At 43.2% G+C, this 15,114-nt stretch overlaps 1 protein-coding gene across 2 annotated transcripts in view; it reads right to left on the reverse strand.

The window, feature by feature from the left end:
• Positions 1-15,114, reverse strand: part of topbp1 (DNA topoisomerase II binding protein 1) — a 67,218-nt gene that overhangs the window by 19,456 nt on the left and 32,648 nt on the right. For both annotated transcript variants that reach the window (XM_078198935.1, XM_078198941.1), the window contains 8 exons: positions 12,773-12,949; positions 11,562-11,668; positions 11,337-11,460; positions 9,200-9,343; positions 7,212-7,311; positions 2,621-2,807; positions 1,196-1,425; positions 325-458 (listed from right to left, as the gene is read on the reverse strand). In XM_078198935.1, the coding sequence (XP_078055061.1) occupies positions 325-458; positions 1,196-1,425; positions 2,621-2,807; positions 7,212-7,311; positions 9,200-9,343; positions 11,337-11,460; positions 11,562-11,668; positions 12,773-12,949 (1,203 nt within the window). The remainder of the gene's footprint in view (positions 1-324; positions 459-1,195; positions 1,426-2,620; positions 2,808-7,211; positions 7,312-9,199; positions 9,344-11,336; positions 11,461-11,561; positions 11,669-12,772; positions 12,950-15,114) is intronic.

Genomic DNA, 15,114 nt, shown 5'->3' on the forward strand with positions numbered 1-15,114 from the left:
GACAAATCTTTTGCCACACCAAAGCAAAATAAAGCTATGGTTTACAAAAAAGTCCTGCGAAATGGTACGGGACAGCACTTCTAACGATACTTTAAATCTATTGAACAAATGCAACATCAAGGATAAATGAAAGAGGAACTTCAACAAACTTTAAAACTAAAAACTATATAAAGTTGAGTTTAGATTAAAAAATATTGGGATGCAGAAACAGTCTTGCAGTCAGATGAGTTACATGAACTTCAGCCCCTGGGCTCTGCCACACCTCCACATAACACACTCATACAGTTTCCGATACTGTTACAATAAATCCCATGTTTTCCAGACCTGTTCTTTGGGCTGTGGTGCCACAGGAGGTTTTGCCAGTGGAAATGCTATACTGGGAGCCTGAGGTGTAGGGGTGAGCCGGTCATCCTTCATTGGAACGTCACCATTTGTTACAGCCAGACACTGTGGAATTTCTGTTACAGAAGTAGAATTGATATCAGAGATTGTCGAACGCAAACACCGCAAAATGCACGCTACACACAATTGCAATCTTTTTTGCGTTAGTTCACTTCATGCACATACCACCTTGCTCAGTCTTCGAACACAGTTCAAGTTTTGCATAACCTTTCAATGCATACACATAATGTTGAAGACAAGGGCCCATTTTGATCCTCCTTCAACCCTCACTGTAAAGAGGGCCTTGTTTCCAAAACTGTTCATTAGTTCTCTTCAAAAGAGAGTGAATCCAAATAGCCAGGAAGTGGACACACAACATAGGGTGGGCTTAGGGTTAGATAGGCATCTGCCCATCTCTGGAGACGGTGGACTGTGCCCAGGGTAGGAATGGAGTAAGAGCCTCAGAAACAGAGTTAACCTTTCAGGTCTGTGACCCTTCATCAGAATGGTCATAATTTTCTGTTCGTCTCTCTCAACGGGTGCCACCTGACCTGCTGCGTATTGCCAGCATTTTCAGATTTCCAGCAACTGCAGAAATTTGCTTTTGTCCACTTAAAGTAAAAACTGGTTGCAAAGCCTTAAAGTCAAGTATAGCTCCAAGGATCTTCTACTCACTGTTTAAATAGTGGAATACTGGAGTTATTTACTGTCACGAGCATACCTAATAACAATTGCAAAAAGCATTAAACTTCACAGAAGAACCTCGGAAAATGTTGCAGCACAAAAAGAATCATTGGGGATTAATTCAACATACCCATCGCAGCAATTTCCGAATCGGTTAAAGAATCTTTGTGTTTTGCATTCCTTTCCTCCACTTGCTCTGTGTTTTTCTGAAACTGCTCAGAGTACTGAGAGGGGCTGCCTGGCCACTGCATGTTGTTGGCCAGCTTGGCTCGCTCTTCCCTGGCTGTTGGATCATCCCAAATAATCTGCTCACTCTGTGATGGCTCTGTATTGATGTCCGTAACTGTTGCATGTGAGCGCCTAAAAACAGCATCTTTGTAAAATTAAGCTGCAAGGTAGAAGATTCGTGCTTTTACAACTACATTTTTGGCTCTGTTTGAGTTACTGATACTCAAGATGACCGTTGGATTCCACTACCAAAAACTAAAAAGAATATTTTTCATCCGAATACTGTAGTTAAAAAAAAAGTTCCTGAATTTTCTTAATTAATCTTTCAGGAAGCTGTAGGAAAATTTCTACACAAAACATTTTACCCCTATTAATGCTTTTATAATGATCTCTTTTAATGCAAGCACTGAATCATCAGTTTTAATAATGCACTGAATTCTCTCAGCCAAGAAATTAAAAACTAGAGTCCAATCCTATCCAATTCAATCCTATTAGGGTAAGCAATGGCTTAGTGGTGTTATCTCTAGATTATTAATCCAGAAACTCAGTTAATGTTCTGGGGACCAGGGTTCAAATCCCACCATGGCAGATGGTGGAATTTGAGTTCAATAATAAATACCTGGAATTAAGAATTTACTAATGACCATGAAACCATTGTCGACTGTTGGAAAAACCCCATCTAGTTCACCAAAGTCCTTTACAGAAGGAAATCTGCCATCCTTACTTGATCTGGCCTACATGTGACTCTTGAGCCACAGCAATGTGGTTGACTCTCAACTGCCCTCCAAGGGCAACTGGGGATGGGCAATAAATGCTGGCCAACTAGCGATGCCCATGTCCCATAAATGAATACAAAAAAAAATCCATCTGAGTTACAAATACATGACTGATCAAACAGGAATAATTTGTAAAGCTGGATTTAATTATGTTTAAAAATACAATGAAAGAGAACAAATGAAAATTAATTCTGACAGCATCCCAGACTCGAACATTGGCTCTATTCTCTCTCCACAGATGTTGTCAGACCTGTTGAGATCTTCCAGCATTTTCTGATTTGGTTTCCGATTCCAGCATCCGCAGTATCTTGCTTTTATGAAAATCAATTCTCAGTGGCTAGGCAAAAAGTACCAAATGAACAAGATGCAGAATGATCTCACCTCACATTACAGTTTGCAAAACGGTAGGTCTGAATTTCCCTGATAAGGTTATCAAAATTATGTTAAAAATGTTCTAAATTATAACTTTATCATTCAAAAAAATGCTATAAAACTTAAATAATCTCAATAAAATAAAAACGGCCATAAAGTCAACAAAACCCATAGAGCACCTGAGGGATTCCAGTGCTCTGCTGCGTCCTGAACGAACAGTGCCATCAGCTGATAATGGGGAGTACTCCAGAACTCCTCGCGAAATGGCTCCCCGGTGCCCTGCTGCCCTCTCCAATCTCGTAGCAGACATTATTTCCTGTAACTGACGCTGAAAATTCTCTCTCATTTCAGAGGTTTCTGTCAAATCTGCAACAAGGATGGAATGTGTAAATCGATACAAATCTGAAGTACTCTGTAGAGGAAATAGTGCTTCCACCCTCGCCCCCGCCAAAAGCACTATATCAGATTACAAGGATAAGCCCATGTTACCAACTGAGAGAGAAGTGCTAACTCATTCTTCTATTAAGATGTTTTAGTTCTTGTGTATTTCCCTCAGCTGCACCCTTTCTGGGATTCAAATGTCTGACCTTTATGTTTATTTGTGCTGTGTACGTTGCTGGAAATGTTGATTAATAACAGGGCACCTGGGACCATAGTGAATGTGGGGACAAAAGGTATATCCCCTTAATGAGGGTTAAGGATTGAGAAAGAGACAAAGGAACAATGGAGGAGCATGAATTAGAGCGGGTGAATTAATGTCAAATCAAGTACAGAAAGGTGGGGGAGAGAAGAGAGAGATGGAGAGAAAAACTGGGTTAAGTAGGAGAAAAAAAAAGAGATACAAAGAACACAAAGAAAAAGGATAAAATAATTGAAATATTATAAATCTCCAACAGTTCCTGTGGGAATGAGATTCCATGGTTTAAATTGTTCCTTTTCTGGGATGGAAAGATTGATTGGCATTATAGCAAAATAAAGCTTCTCATTAAAAAAAATACTGTCAGGTAAAAGCCCTATGAGTTTAATTGTGTAATGAACAAATACAAAAACTTCATGAAATTTGGGGTCAGGTTGGTGGAGCTGCCATTTCTGTGAGCCTGATCCAGGAACATGTGGTGATTTGCAATTCACTGGGTATCTCAATAATGCGGAGTGCGATTAAGATCGTCGTTATTTTGGCAGCAAATTCCAGTCTTAAATCTTTATTTGCATCTCCCAATATCTATAAAACATGTCTATGTGCTCCAGAGCCCACGTCAGTAAACATTTAGATGCTTGCAAAGAGACGTCAGGATTTCCAATCCCCTCCATGCTGCCAGTCACACTGCAGAAATTTTAAAAATTCTTCCATGGGATGTGGGCATCACTGGCAAGGACCAGCATTGTTGCCCATCCCTAAATTGCTCAGGAAAAGATGGTGGTGGAGGAATATCACAACAATGCAGCCAAGTCCTCGGATCATGGAATGCTCTTGCTGCCAGAAGAAACCCCCGGCATTGTGACTCCACAGAATCAGTGATATCCCACCATCTCTTCCCAGTTTTGCCAAATATTTCCCGTGTTGTATATCATTCATGGTAAGGATAGATTTACTCTTTCTGTGGAAGATTGGACAGATGTGTGGGATTCAATAATCAAAACAGGAATTAAAATTCGGAATATCATTCTAAGAAGATAGTTTGATGTGGTCACATCAGTGGTTATAAAATGGTGCATTACGTGACACTGGGGAGACAGTGGCATGGTGATGAAGTCAGTCGGCTGGTAATCCAGAGAACCAGGCTAAAGCTCCGGGGACATGGGCTCAAACCCCACTATGGCAGCTGGTTGAATTTAAAATTCATAAAACCTGGAATTGAAAGTTAGTTGGGTAATGGTGACCATTAATTTATCACCGATTGCCACAACTGTGGTAAAACATTCTGAGTTGGGGCAAAAACCATTGCATTTTTTTGTTAAGGAAAGGGAGAGCAGTGATATTTGAGACTGAGGAAAATACAAGGCCAGAGGAAAATACAAGGCCACAGGAAGAGACAAGAACAGGAGGATTAGTTTTGAATTGTTCCAGCAAAAAGATGATGCAGCAATGATGGGTCAAATGGCCTTCAATGTTGTAAACTTCTGCAATGCCATTTCCAGCTGATCACTTTGGTCTATCAGATGATATCTAAACTATCAGGGTCAGATTTCTCAAAACGTTGCTTACGGTGTAAACTCTGTGGGTTGAATTTGCAGCCTCACCTCACTGGGCATCTTTTTGGCAGGGGTGGGTATGGATGCACGGCGAATACGACAGGTGGCAAGCCCACCACCACCCTGCCCACCCAGGAACTGGCCTCCACAACACGGCTTTAAATAAATCATTATGGGTCAGTTGAACTTTTAAAAAAATTTATTCATGGGACACGAGGTGTTGGAGAATCCAATGGTGTTATCCATTGGCAGCACAGCTGTCCTGTTCAATATCTGAATACCTCACAATTATTTTTAAATATGAATTCAAGGGATGTGGGCTTCGCTGGTTAGGCCAGCATTTATTGCCCATCTCTAATTGCTCTTGAGAAGGTGGTAGTGAGCTGCCTTCCTAAACCGCTGTAGTCCAAACTATTAACAGTGTAACAGTGCAGCCTTTTAAGAAGCCGATTAACCGAGATAACATGCTGCCTACGCCATAATATGGTTGGGCATGGGAGGGCAGACAGGAGTAGGCAGGCTTGTTTGTTAAATGATTCAACAGATAAAGTGTTTCAAAGACAGGTGACTGTGTGTGTGTGTGTGTGTGTGTGTGTGTGTGTGTGTGTGTGTGTGTGTGTGTGTGTGTGGTGCGCGCGGGCGGGGAGCGTGGGTGGGGCGCGCGGCGTGGGTGTGGGCGGGGAGTGCGGGCGTAGGTGTGGTGTGGGCGGGGCACACGGGTGTAGGCGGGGCGTGTGGGCATGGGCGGGGTGCGTGGGCGGAGGCGGCACACGCGGGCGAGGGCAGCACATGGGGGCGTGGGTGGCGCGCGCAGGTGTGGGCGGTGCGCGCGGGTGTAGGCAGTGTGGGCGGCACGGCGCACGGGTATGTCGGCGGCGCGTGTGTGTCGGCGGCGCGTGTGTGTGTCGGCGGCGCGTGTGTGTGTCGGCGGCGCGTGTGTGTGTATCGGCGGCGCGTGTGTGTGTCGGCGGCGCGTGTGTGTGTCGGCGGCGCGTGTGTGTGTCGGCGGCGCGTGTGTGTGTCGGCGGCGCGTGTGTGTGTCGGCGGCGCGTGTGTGTGTCGGCGGCGCGTGTGTGTGTCGGCGGCGCGTGTGTGTGTCGGCGGCGCGTGTGTGTGTCGGCGGCGCGTGTGTGTGTCGGCGGCGCGTGTGTGTGTCGGCGGCGCGTGTGTGTGTCGGCGGCGCGTGTGTGTGTCGGCGGCGCGTGTGTGTGTCGGCGGCGCGTGTGTGTGTCGGCGGCGCGTGTGTGTGTCGGCGGCGCGTGTGTGTGTCGGCGGCGCGTGTGTGTGTCGGCGGCGCGTGTGTGTGTCGGCGGCGCGTGTGTGTGTCGGCGGCGCGTGTGTGTGTCGGCGGCGCGTGTGTGTGTCGGCGGCGCGTGTGTGTGTCAGTGGTGTGTGTGTGTGTCGGCGGCGTGTGTGTGTGTGTGTCGGGTGCGTGTGTGTGTGTCGGGTGCGTGTGTGTGTGTCGGTGGCGTGTGTGTGTGTCGGTGGCGTGTGTGTGTCGGCGGCGTGTGTGTGTCGGCGGCGTGTGTGTGTGTCGGCGGCGTGTGTGTGTCGGCGGCGTGTGTGTGTGTGTGTGTCGGCGGTGTGTGTGTGTGTGTGTGTGTGTGTGTGTGTGTGTGTGTGTGTGTGTGTGTGTGTGTGTGTGTCGGCGGCGTGTGTATGTGTGTCGGCGGCGTGTGTGTGTGTGTGTCGGGTGCGTGTGTGTGTCTCGGCGGCGTGTGTGTGTGTCGGTGGCGTGTGTGTGTGTGTCGGTGGCGTGTGTGTGTGTCGGTGGCGTGTGTGTGTGTCGGGTGCATGCATCTATTAGGCAAACACTCCCCAAAATTTCACCTTCCCTTCATTCCTTCCTGCCTGACCTACAAAACAAGTACTCCCCCACCCGACTTGCCCCTTCCCCAAAGCTGCCAAAACCGCCCCCTCCCAAGTTACCTGGCTCCAGTGTCCATCTTTTCTTCATCCTGGGTCTGCTTACAGTGCCAGCAGTGCCCATTACTGAGCTCTGGTCTGTTGGCCAATTAGATTAGCTGGCAACTCCTGGGGTGGGACTTCCTCCCACTATCTCCTAGTTTAGCCTGCCAGCAGCATGGCATGACCGGTGCAGATGCACTGACTGCTGGGTGACTTTCCATCCAGGGGTTGAACAACCACTGCCCCCCACCCCCCAACTGAATCCAGTCCTGTGATTCATTCAGGAAGTACACCTAGAAACTGGGAAATCCTGGAGCACAAGGTCGTAAAAAATAACTGACCAGAATTACTTTAGCCACCTGCTTTGAAGTGTTATTTATCGTCATAGCACAAAGGTTTAATGCATTCATATGGCCCTTCTCTACCCTATTTTAGTTGGCCAATTTAAATTATATGGGTTAGCTCCTCTCTACAAATAGGAAAGATATTATACAAACATGTCAGGGTTGCATCTTCAATGAATGGCACCACTAATTTCAAAATTACAATGACAAAACCCTAAATGATGAAAAATATTGTTTCACCTCTGAATGACTGCAAGAAAGAAAGGAGGAACACGTTGTCAGGTGAATGAATTTGCTGGATGATAACCAACTGATTGCTATTTACCTCCACATTCTTCATTTTGCTCCTCCTGCAGAGTTTTTTCACCTTCCGGCTGTTCATCATTTTCACTCTCCAGTTCCTCGGCCACCGGCAGAGCGTAAGTCTGTCAAAAGTGACAGTAATCATTTGTTTGCAATGGAAAGCAGCTATAAATAAAATCACATTTCATTCATAGCTCAGCTGGGTTTTTAAAAAAAATAAAATGTCAAATCAATGCAAGCTCGTTCGTGTTAAGTTCGTTTGTCAGCTTTTCAAATCCTGGGCTGACGAAATTCACGTTGGCCATGTTTTAAAACAGTAGTTCAATGAGCGATTAATCTGATATTTGTGATGGAGTTTTGAAAGTCAGGGCAAGAATTATTTCTATTAAGAGCAATGAGGCCAGAAAGGTAGATAAAATAAAACAATAACATAAAACAAAAGGACTGTTCACAACATTCCCCGAGGGAAAAAATAGCTAAATCAAATTGCAGAAGACATGTCTATTCAAAGCCATTTTACTCACTAGTGCACAGAGGAACCTTTTTCTCTAAGTAAGAAGTCTCACAACACCAGGTTAAAGTCCAACAGGCTTATTTGGTAGCACAAGCTTTCGGAGTGTCACTCCTTCTTCAGGTGAGTGAGGAGTTGTGAACACAACTGTTGGACTTTAACCTGATGTTGAGAGACTTTTAACTGTGCTTACCCCAGTCCAACGCCGGCATCTCCACATCATCTTCTTCTCTAAGTCACAGGTATTTGACGGCAAATCAAAGTCCAGGAAAACAGGGAAGAAACACAGAGAAACAGCCCATATCCACTGGAGTTTAGAAGACTGAAAGGTGATCTTATGGGAACACACAAGATCGTGAGGGGGACTTGACAAGGTGGATGCTGAGAGGATGTTTCCCCCCGTGGGAGAGATTGGAACTAGGGTACGCAGTTTAAAAATATGGGACCTCCCATTTAGGACAGAGATGAGGAGAATTTATTTTCTCGCAGAGGGTCATTTATCTGTGGGATTCTCCTCCCCAGAGAGCAGTGGAGGCAGAGTCATTGAGTTATTTTAAAGGACGAGTTAGATAGATTCTTGACTAAGAAGTGAGTCAAAAGGTTATAGGGAGCAGATAGGAAAGCAGAGTTGAGGCCAAAATCAGATTAGCCATGATCTTATCAAATGACAGAACAGGCTCGAGGGACCGAATAGCCTCCCGCTCATAATTGATATCTTCATATGTTGATTTTGAGGACCATACTTCCAAACTTATCAATTGGCGAGCTGATGTGCTTAACTTTGTAGGAACAAGCCATGGTCATTCAGGCCCTAGAACCTATTCTGCCATTCAATTAGACCATAGCTGATCCGTTTATTAACTCCATCTTGGCTCCATTACCTGCAATGCCTTTAACTAATAAAAATCTAACAATCTGAGTTTTAAATTTTCAGTGGACTTTAACCTCAGCACTTTAATTTTTGGATCTTTCGGATGAAGCAGTGTTTCCTGACATCATCTCTGAACAGCCTAACTCAAATTCTAAAGGGCGGCATGGTGGCACAGTGGTTAGCACTGCTGCCTCACAGCTCCAGGAGCCGGGTTCAATTCTGGCCTTGGGTGGCTGTCTGTGTGGAGTTTGCACATTCACCGTGTCTGCGTGGGTTTCCTCCAGTTTCCCTCCCTCAGTCCAAAAGATGTGCAGATTAGGTGGATTGGCTATGAGAATTTATTTTACCTTGTCAGTCACACATTGCTTCAATATGCCTACAATATTACAATGATAGACAGGTGACCTGTGTTTAGGCGTCTATGAAACCATGATAAACATCAGAAACTTCACTCTTGGTCTCAAAAATCTCTTGTGCAAAGACATGGGAGATCTGCCAGTAAACTTACTTTGAAACTGAAATAATCCCTGGATATTTACAGCTGAAATTATTGCTCTCATTGTGGAATGGAATAAATCAGTGCTTGTTCGTAGCACTGACACACAGAAATTCTACATCCCCACAATACCTGATCATCTCTCTGTCTTGCATCAGAAGGGCACATGCGAGTGGACACTCGGGTTTCTTGAACTGCACTGATATCCAGACTCATATTCGGATTATAGGTGTGAGGGTAGAGAGATTCAGGCACCTTCTTTAGTTCGTCAGCACACTGTATCAAAGAGTTCAAGATTTAGTGATCTGATTGACACATTATTCATAAATTATAGATACTCAAATGTGTGGGGGTGGGAGGGGGCAGGGAGCGGTTGGATGAAGAAATTTGTGGAATCTAAAGACCAGCAGGGACCAGTTGGGACAAGTGGCCTGTTTCTGGGTTATAGCTTTAATTAAAATGACAATCACACAATGCCTGATAGCTTCTGAGTAATAAATCAATGACATAATTTCCTACAAGGCACAATACTATTATGAGCAAATCATTAATTAGCCAAAGTTTAATCACTATCTCCAGATTTATAATTCCAACTTGATAATGTGCACTGTAAACTATCCAGCATTTTCTAATTCTCAAAGTACAATTTACAACAGAGCTAAACCAAGCTAATATTATGGGTATAACAACATTTATAATCTAATTTTCATTCAGAAAAACAAACAATTATATAAACAAATTACATTAGCAATGGTTTACAAACTGAGATTAAACAGGAGCATCAATTACCTTTGTAGAAGAAACAAATCTTCCAAAAAACATTACTCAAATGCAAAATAGAGCCACTATTTGGGAAGCTGGTAAATCAAGGGTATAAATGTGAGACCACTGGCGAGGCTGGTCAAAGCCAACCTGCGGGATAATGGATACCCTGATCCCATCACTGCTCACTGTACATTGCACAAAATCATGAACAGGCCTAAAGCCACCACTTCCAGTCCTGAAAAATGCCCAGTCTGTACCAGATTACCCTGGAAGGGTAAGGTGTCTCAAAAGTTTAAGCATTACCAACAAGAATGTTTTTCTCTACTAAAAGGATGCAGCCGTCAAGCCAAATAAATGTTCTGCCTGTCACACAAATGAGCCAGCGTATGTATTTCTTGTGGTGGTGTGATGCCAGTTATGTAAGCCGTATGTCCCAATGATTTGTAGATCATATCAAACAGCACTTCCCTTCCGCAGTTCGCAGTCAGCAAAGTACTGACTGTACCCAACCAGCCTGTGCTTGCAAAACTCAAAACAGTGTCCAACATCAGATATGATTCAGCGACTGGACACCACCTGCTAAATAATCCTGATTATGCTTCGATTTAAAACCAATTTAAGATTGTCAGTCAAGCTCAAGTGTGACTTGTTTACTCATGCTCGAAGCCACATATATTCACACACGGGGCCCTGTCGTTTTGGACATAATGGACATGTGCACATTTTACACCTTTTTCATCTAAACACAGGCCTATGGGAACAACAAATCCCTAGTTGATTCCCATGGGCATGCCCTGACCAATCAGTCAACCCGCCCTATCTATCTTTATTCAAATAAGATTGTTTGGGACTTGGATTATTCCTCATCAGAAGAAGTGGTAGAAGCCAAATCCATATTAGCTTTAAGAGAAAAAGAAAAAATTAAAAGGGCTTAGGAAACAGGCAGGGGAATGGGACTGAGAACCAGTACAGGCTGTACGATTCTAAAGATATCTTTCCAACAGCAAAGAGAAAGTACTGTCTCTACTTAGATGAGAATGAGGCTTACACCAATTGCACCGTATACATGCAATGTCTGGTTTACATAAAATTGCAGCATCACTGAAACAAAGAAAACATCTATAGAAGATTAATAATGTGTGATCAACGGTTAATATGAGAAACATGAGAAATGGGAGGAGTGGCCATTTGGCCCTCTGCACTTGTTATGTCCACTCAATACAACTTGACTGATCTTCTATCTCAATTCTACCTTTCCATACTATCCCCATATTCCTAATTCCTTTAGCGTCCAATAACTACAGTGAATACAAGTTTGGAAGCCTTGACAAAGGGTCATCTGGACTTGAAACGTCAGCTCTTTTCTCTCCTTACAGATGCTGCCAGACCTGCTGAGATTTTCCAGCGTTTTCTCTTTTGGAAGTCTTGAGTTATGTTTTAAAAATAACTTAGCACTAAGCCCCAGACTGAGAGCTATGTCAAAAAGGAAGACTATTTCTCTTACTGCAAATAGCCAGTATTCAGAGACAATGTGTATGCCCTTCTCTTTGACAGACTTGTATTCCCGATTGCTGTCATTCTGCCGCCCCTGATAGATGAAATGGGTGACTGTTTCATCATAACTCCACCTAAAAACACAAATAAAATTAAAAGTGTAAGTTGCAGTGCAAAGTTTATTTTAAGCTGTCCAATGTATGAAAAATCTATATTAGCAGCTGTAAATCAATACCTGTAATCTGCTCCAAGGGAGGCTGCAATCGCATTCAAATCCCCCTGTTTCTTACCAAGCTTCTTACTCACACAGATTACAACATCAGCCAGGACTTTGGTTTCCTCCTGTCAAAGGTTGGGAAAAGAAACAATACAAAGATGCAGTAAACGTATTTCTTTTTGTATTGGCTAGGTTTACAGGACGGAGTTACAAAACACAAAAAGTCCTCCAATTCGTGGAATTGCACTGCACTGATAGGGATTTGTAACATTTCAGCATCAATAAACAAAGCTATGAAACAAATGACTCTGATTTCAAGTCTTCTCGCTTGCTACTACCCCAAAAGGTTTAATGTATTTGACAAATCAGTTCATGCGCTTGTAACCCCAAAAATAAATGGCTATACTTAGGCTTTGCAAATACAATATTGAAGACAGACGTTATTATGCAAAACAATGACCAACAGGTGTAGTTGTTTGAAGAAGAGGACTGTGGGTGGTACAGTGGTTAGCACTGCTGCCTCACAGCACCAGGGACCCGGGTTCAATTGCAGTCTTGGGTGACTGTCTGTGTGGAGTTTGCATGTTCTCCCCGTATGTGCGTGGGTTTCCTCCAGTTTCCTCCCACAGTCCAAAGATGTTCAGGCTAGGTGCATTGGCAATGCTAAATTGCCCCTTAGTGTCCAAAGATGTGTAGATTAGATGGATTAGCCATGGTAAATGTGTGGGGTTACAGGATAGGGTGGGGAAAAGGGCCTGAGTAAGGTGCTCTTGTCAGAGTCGGTGCAGACTCAATGGACCGAACAGCCTCTTCTGCACTGTAGGGATTCTATGATTAAACGGTATGGAAAGCAAGCAGTGAGTGGGATGTTATTAGATGGCTCAAAAGAGTATACCACCAGCAGAGATTGGATCGGTCAAATTTTTGTTCTGTTAACACTGTAATTTGAAGATTCTTTGTCAGAGTTAGCACCTATTTAATCAACAGAGGAAACAGTAGCATTGTCTGAACTAGCATGGTATAGCCAGCATAGTGACAAGCCAATACTCTAAATAGCTACGGTATCCTGGATTTACAGCAGTACGTGAAGGACACGAACAGAAAGAACAGGGAAAATAACACTATCAAAATACAATGATTAAAGTTAACACTGATACAATTAGGAATACAAAAGTGACTTTGTTCAACTATCAATTTTGCCCAAAAATTAAATGTCACTGCTATTTTACCGTTGCTGGCTTAGGCACATGAAGTTGTGGGCTGGCTGTTGATGGCATCGCCATATTCCGTGTGCTATTAGCCAGAGCTACTTTCAGATTCCTGCCAATGACTTCTGACAACGGAGTACTCATCTTTCTGTTACGTTGATCTGGATTCTTTGGAGTTTCCAGAACTGCCAGCGCATCCTGTAGGGAAAAGAATATGATTGAAAAATATCAGCTTAGGAGAGATACCTAGGAATGGTTACAATAGAATACAACATCAAAGTTTTTAGGTAACATCAACTGCAAGAGCAAAACTATTTTATAAACATTCAAGGATCAGTAAGCCTTTGAGTTACCCAATATTAATATTAAAGTCAAGCTTTGTTACCATCTAGTTTTTCTGCCGGTGGTCAGCGCCCACTATAACATTACATAACTATTTATTCAGGTTTAGAGACAAAAGGTTAATGACTTAGAATAATTCCTACATCCTATGTATTATTATGAAATATTTAATTAGAGAACATAGCTTGGTGATTGCCATTTTCACTCACTGAAACCAATCGTGGTTATTCATCTTTTCAGTGATAACCTATGATTGCAGCATGTTATTCTATCAATGTGGAGTTGAGAGTTCTCCAGGTGCCCTGGCTAATGTTCCTCTCTTAAGCAACACTACTAAAACAGATTATCTGGCCATTTCTCTGTTTTGTTTGTGGAAACTTATCTATCAACAGGATCTTAAACAGTGGAACAGGTAGGACTGGGAGGAAAAGGGCAAAGAATATAAATGGTGGGTCAGGGATAGAGTTAGAAAGGAGAGGAGTTCAGTGGAAGCTGTTTATCAGGGCTCAAAGTGCATTCAAAAATAGTTCAACTACGGGCATGTTGTAAAACGTTAACAATAAGTCAACATATAAAAAGCAAAACATTACAGATGCTGGAAACCTGAAATGGAAAATGTTGGAAACAATCGACAGGATAGGTAACATCAGGGGGGAGAATTTAGTAATTAGGATCTCAGATATGGAATCTTTCTCAGAAGTGAAGCATTTGGAAAGACCTAGGGCCAGATCACCGATGCAATTTCAGTAGTGATGTGTCAGTTTACCAGTTTTTCATGCCTCCTTCCCTACTATACATGTGCTTCATTGACTTTGAGAAGGCATTTGATTCGGTCTCACAAGAAACTCTGGTTGACCAAGTTTGACACGAGATACCCAGCATATTTAATCAACTTCCTAACCAAGTTTTATTGTAAGCAGCCAACTAGGGCCAGAGTTGCCGACATCCTCTCCAAACGGCTGAGAGTGAAAGAGTGTGTTAAGATAGGGGTGCGTCCTTTCACCATATTTATTCAACATCCTAGGGGAAATAGTTCTGAGAAAGACACTTGATGGATGCCAAGGGGAGATACCAATTGGCGGCGGCGAGTTTTGAATCTTCGATATGCTAATGACATTATTCTGCTCCCTAACTCAGTGGGGAAGCTACAGGAGTTGATGGATTAGCTTGATCAAGTTAACCAGAAATAGTCTCCTGGTCAATGTCAACAAGACAAAGGTGATGGGGATGGGCAGGAAGATTGGCAAAATCCTGATGAACTTATTACAGCTTGAAGAGGTTGATACCTTCTGCTATCTTGGGTCACCCTTCACAGAAGAGTCGACCAAAGAAACTCAGGCTTGACTTTACAAGGGTCATGGTGTTGTGATCGCAAAGAAGAATATGGAAAAGCTGCAACATCTTAATTCCAACAAAAATTACTCTTCTAAAAGTCTCTGTACAGACGGTGATAATGTATGGGCGTGAAAGCTGAACTATCAAGAAAAAAGTGGTGAGGCTCAAATAAGAGCATTTGTAATGGGAGGATTCAGATGGAAATTGCATGCACCATAGATGGCCAAAGGGACAAACAAAAAGTCATGCAGGACAAAACACCTGAAAGAACTGCACATGGAAGACTCAACATGGCATGGCTGAATAATATCAAAATGTGAACTGGTCTCTCAATGGGACAGGCAGGGATGGCAGCAGAGAATAGAAGTCATCAGAGAAAGATTGTTCATAGTGCGACCAACCCTCGGAACCAGAATGGATGAAAAACAGACAGACCTACCGACGCGCCCAACTCCTCCCTCTAAACTATTCACCTACTCTGTAGGTCCTTTATTTCACACAATTTGCATTCTAATGTCTCATGCCAGTATCAATTCTGCCATTTAGTTAATTCCAGTTCTCTACTTAAGCATTTTGCTTTTCTTTCACCTGTGCACGTATTTTCCTCTTTCCTTGTTCTGTCCTTTAAATGTTGCAGATGAGTAAGGATTCCTTTGTTGAAGGGTGTAAATTTGAAATGTTTATAC

This window comes from Mustelus asterias, chromosome 2, assembly GCF_964213995.1.
Source record: "Mustelus asterias chromosome 2, sMusAst1.hap1.1, whole genome shotgun sequence".
Taxonomy (NCBI): domain Eukaryota; kingdom Metazoa; phylum Chordata; class Chondrichthyes; order Carcharhiniformes; family Triakidae; genus Mustelus; species Mustelus asterias.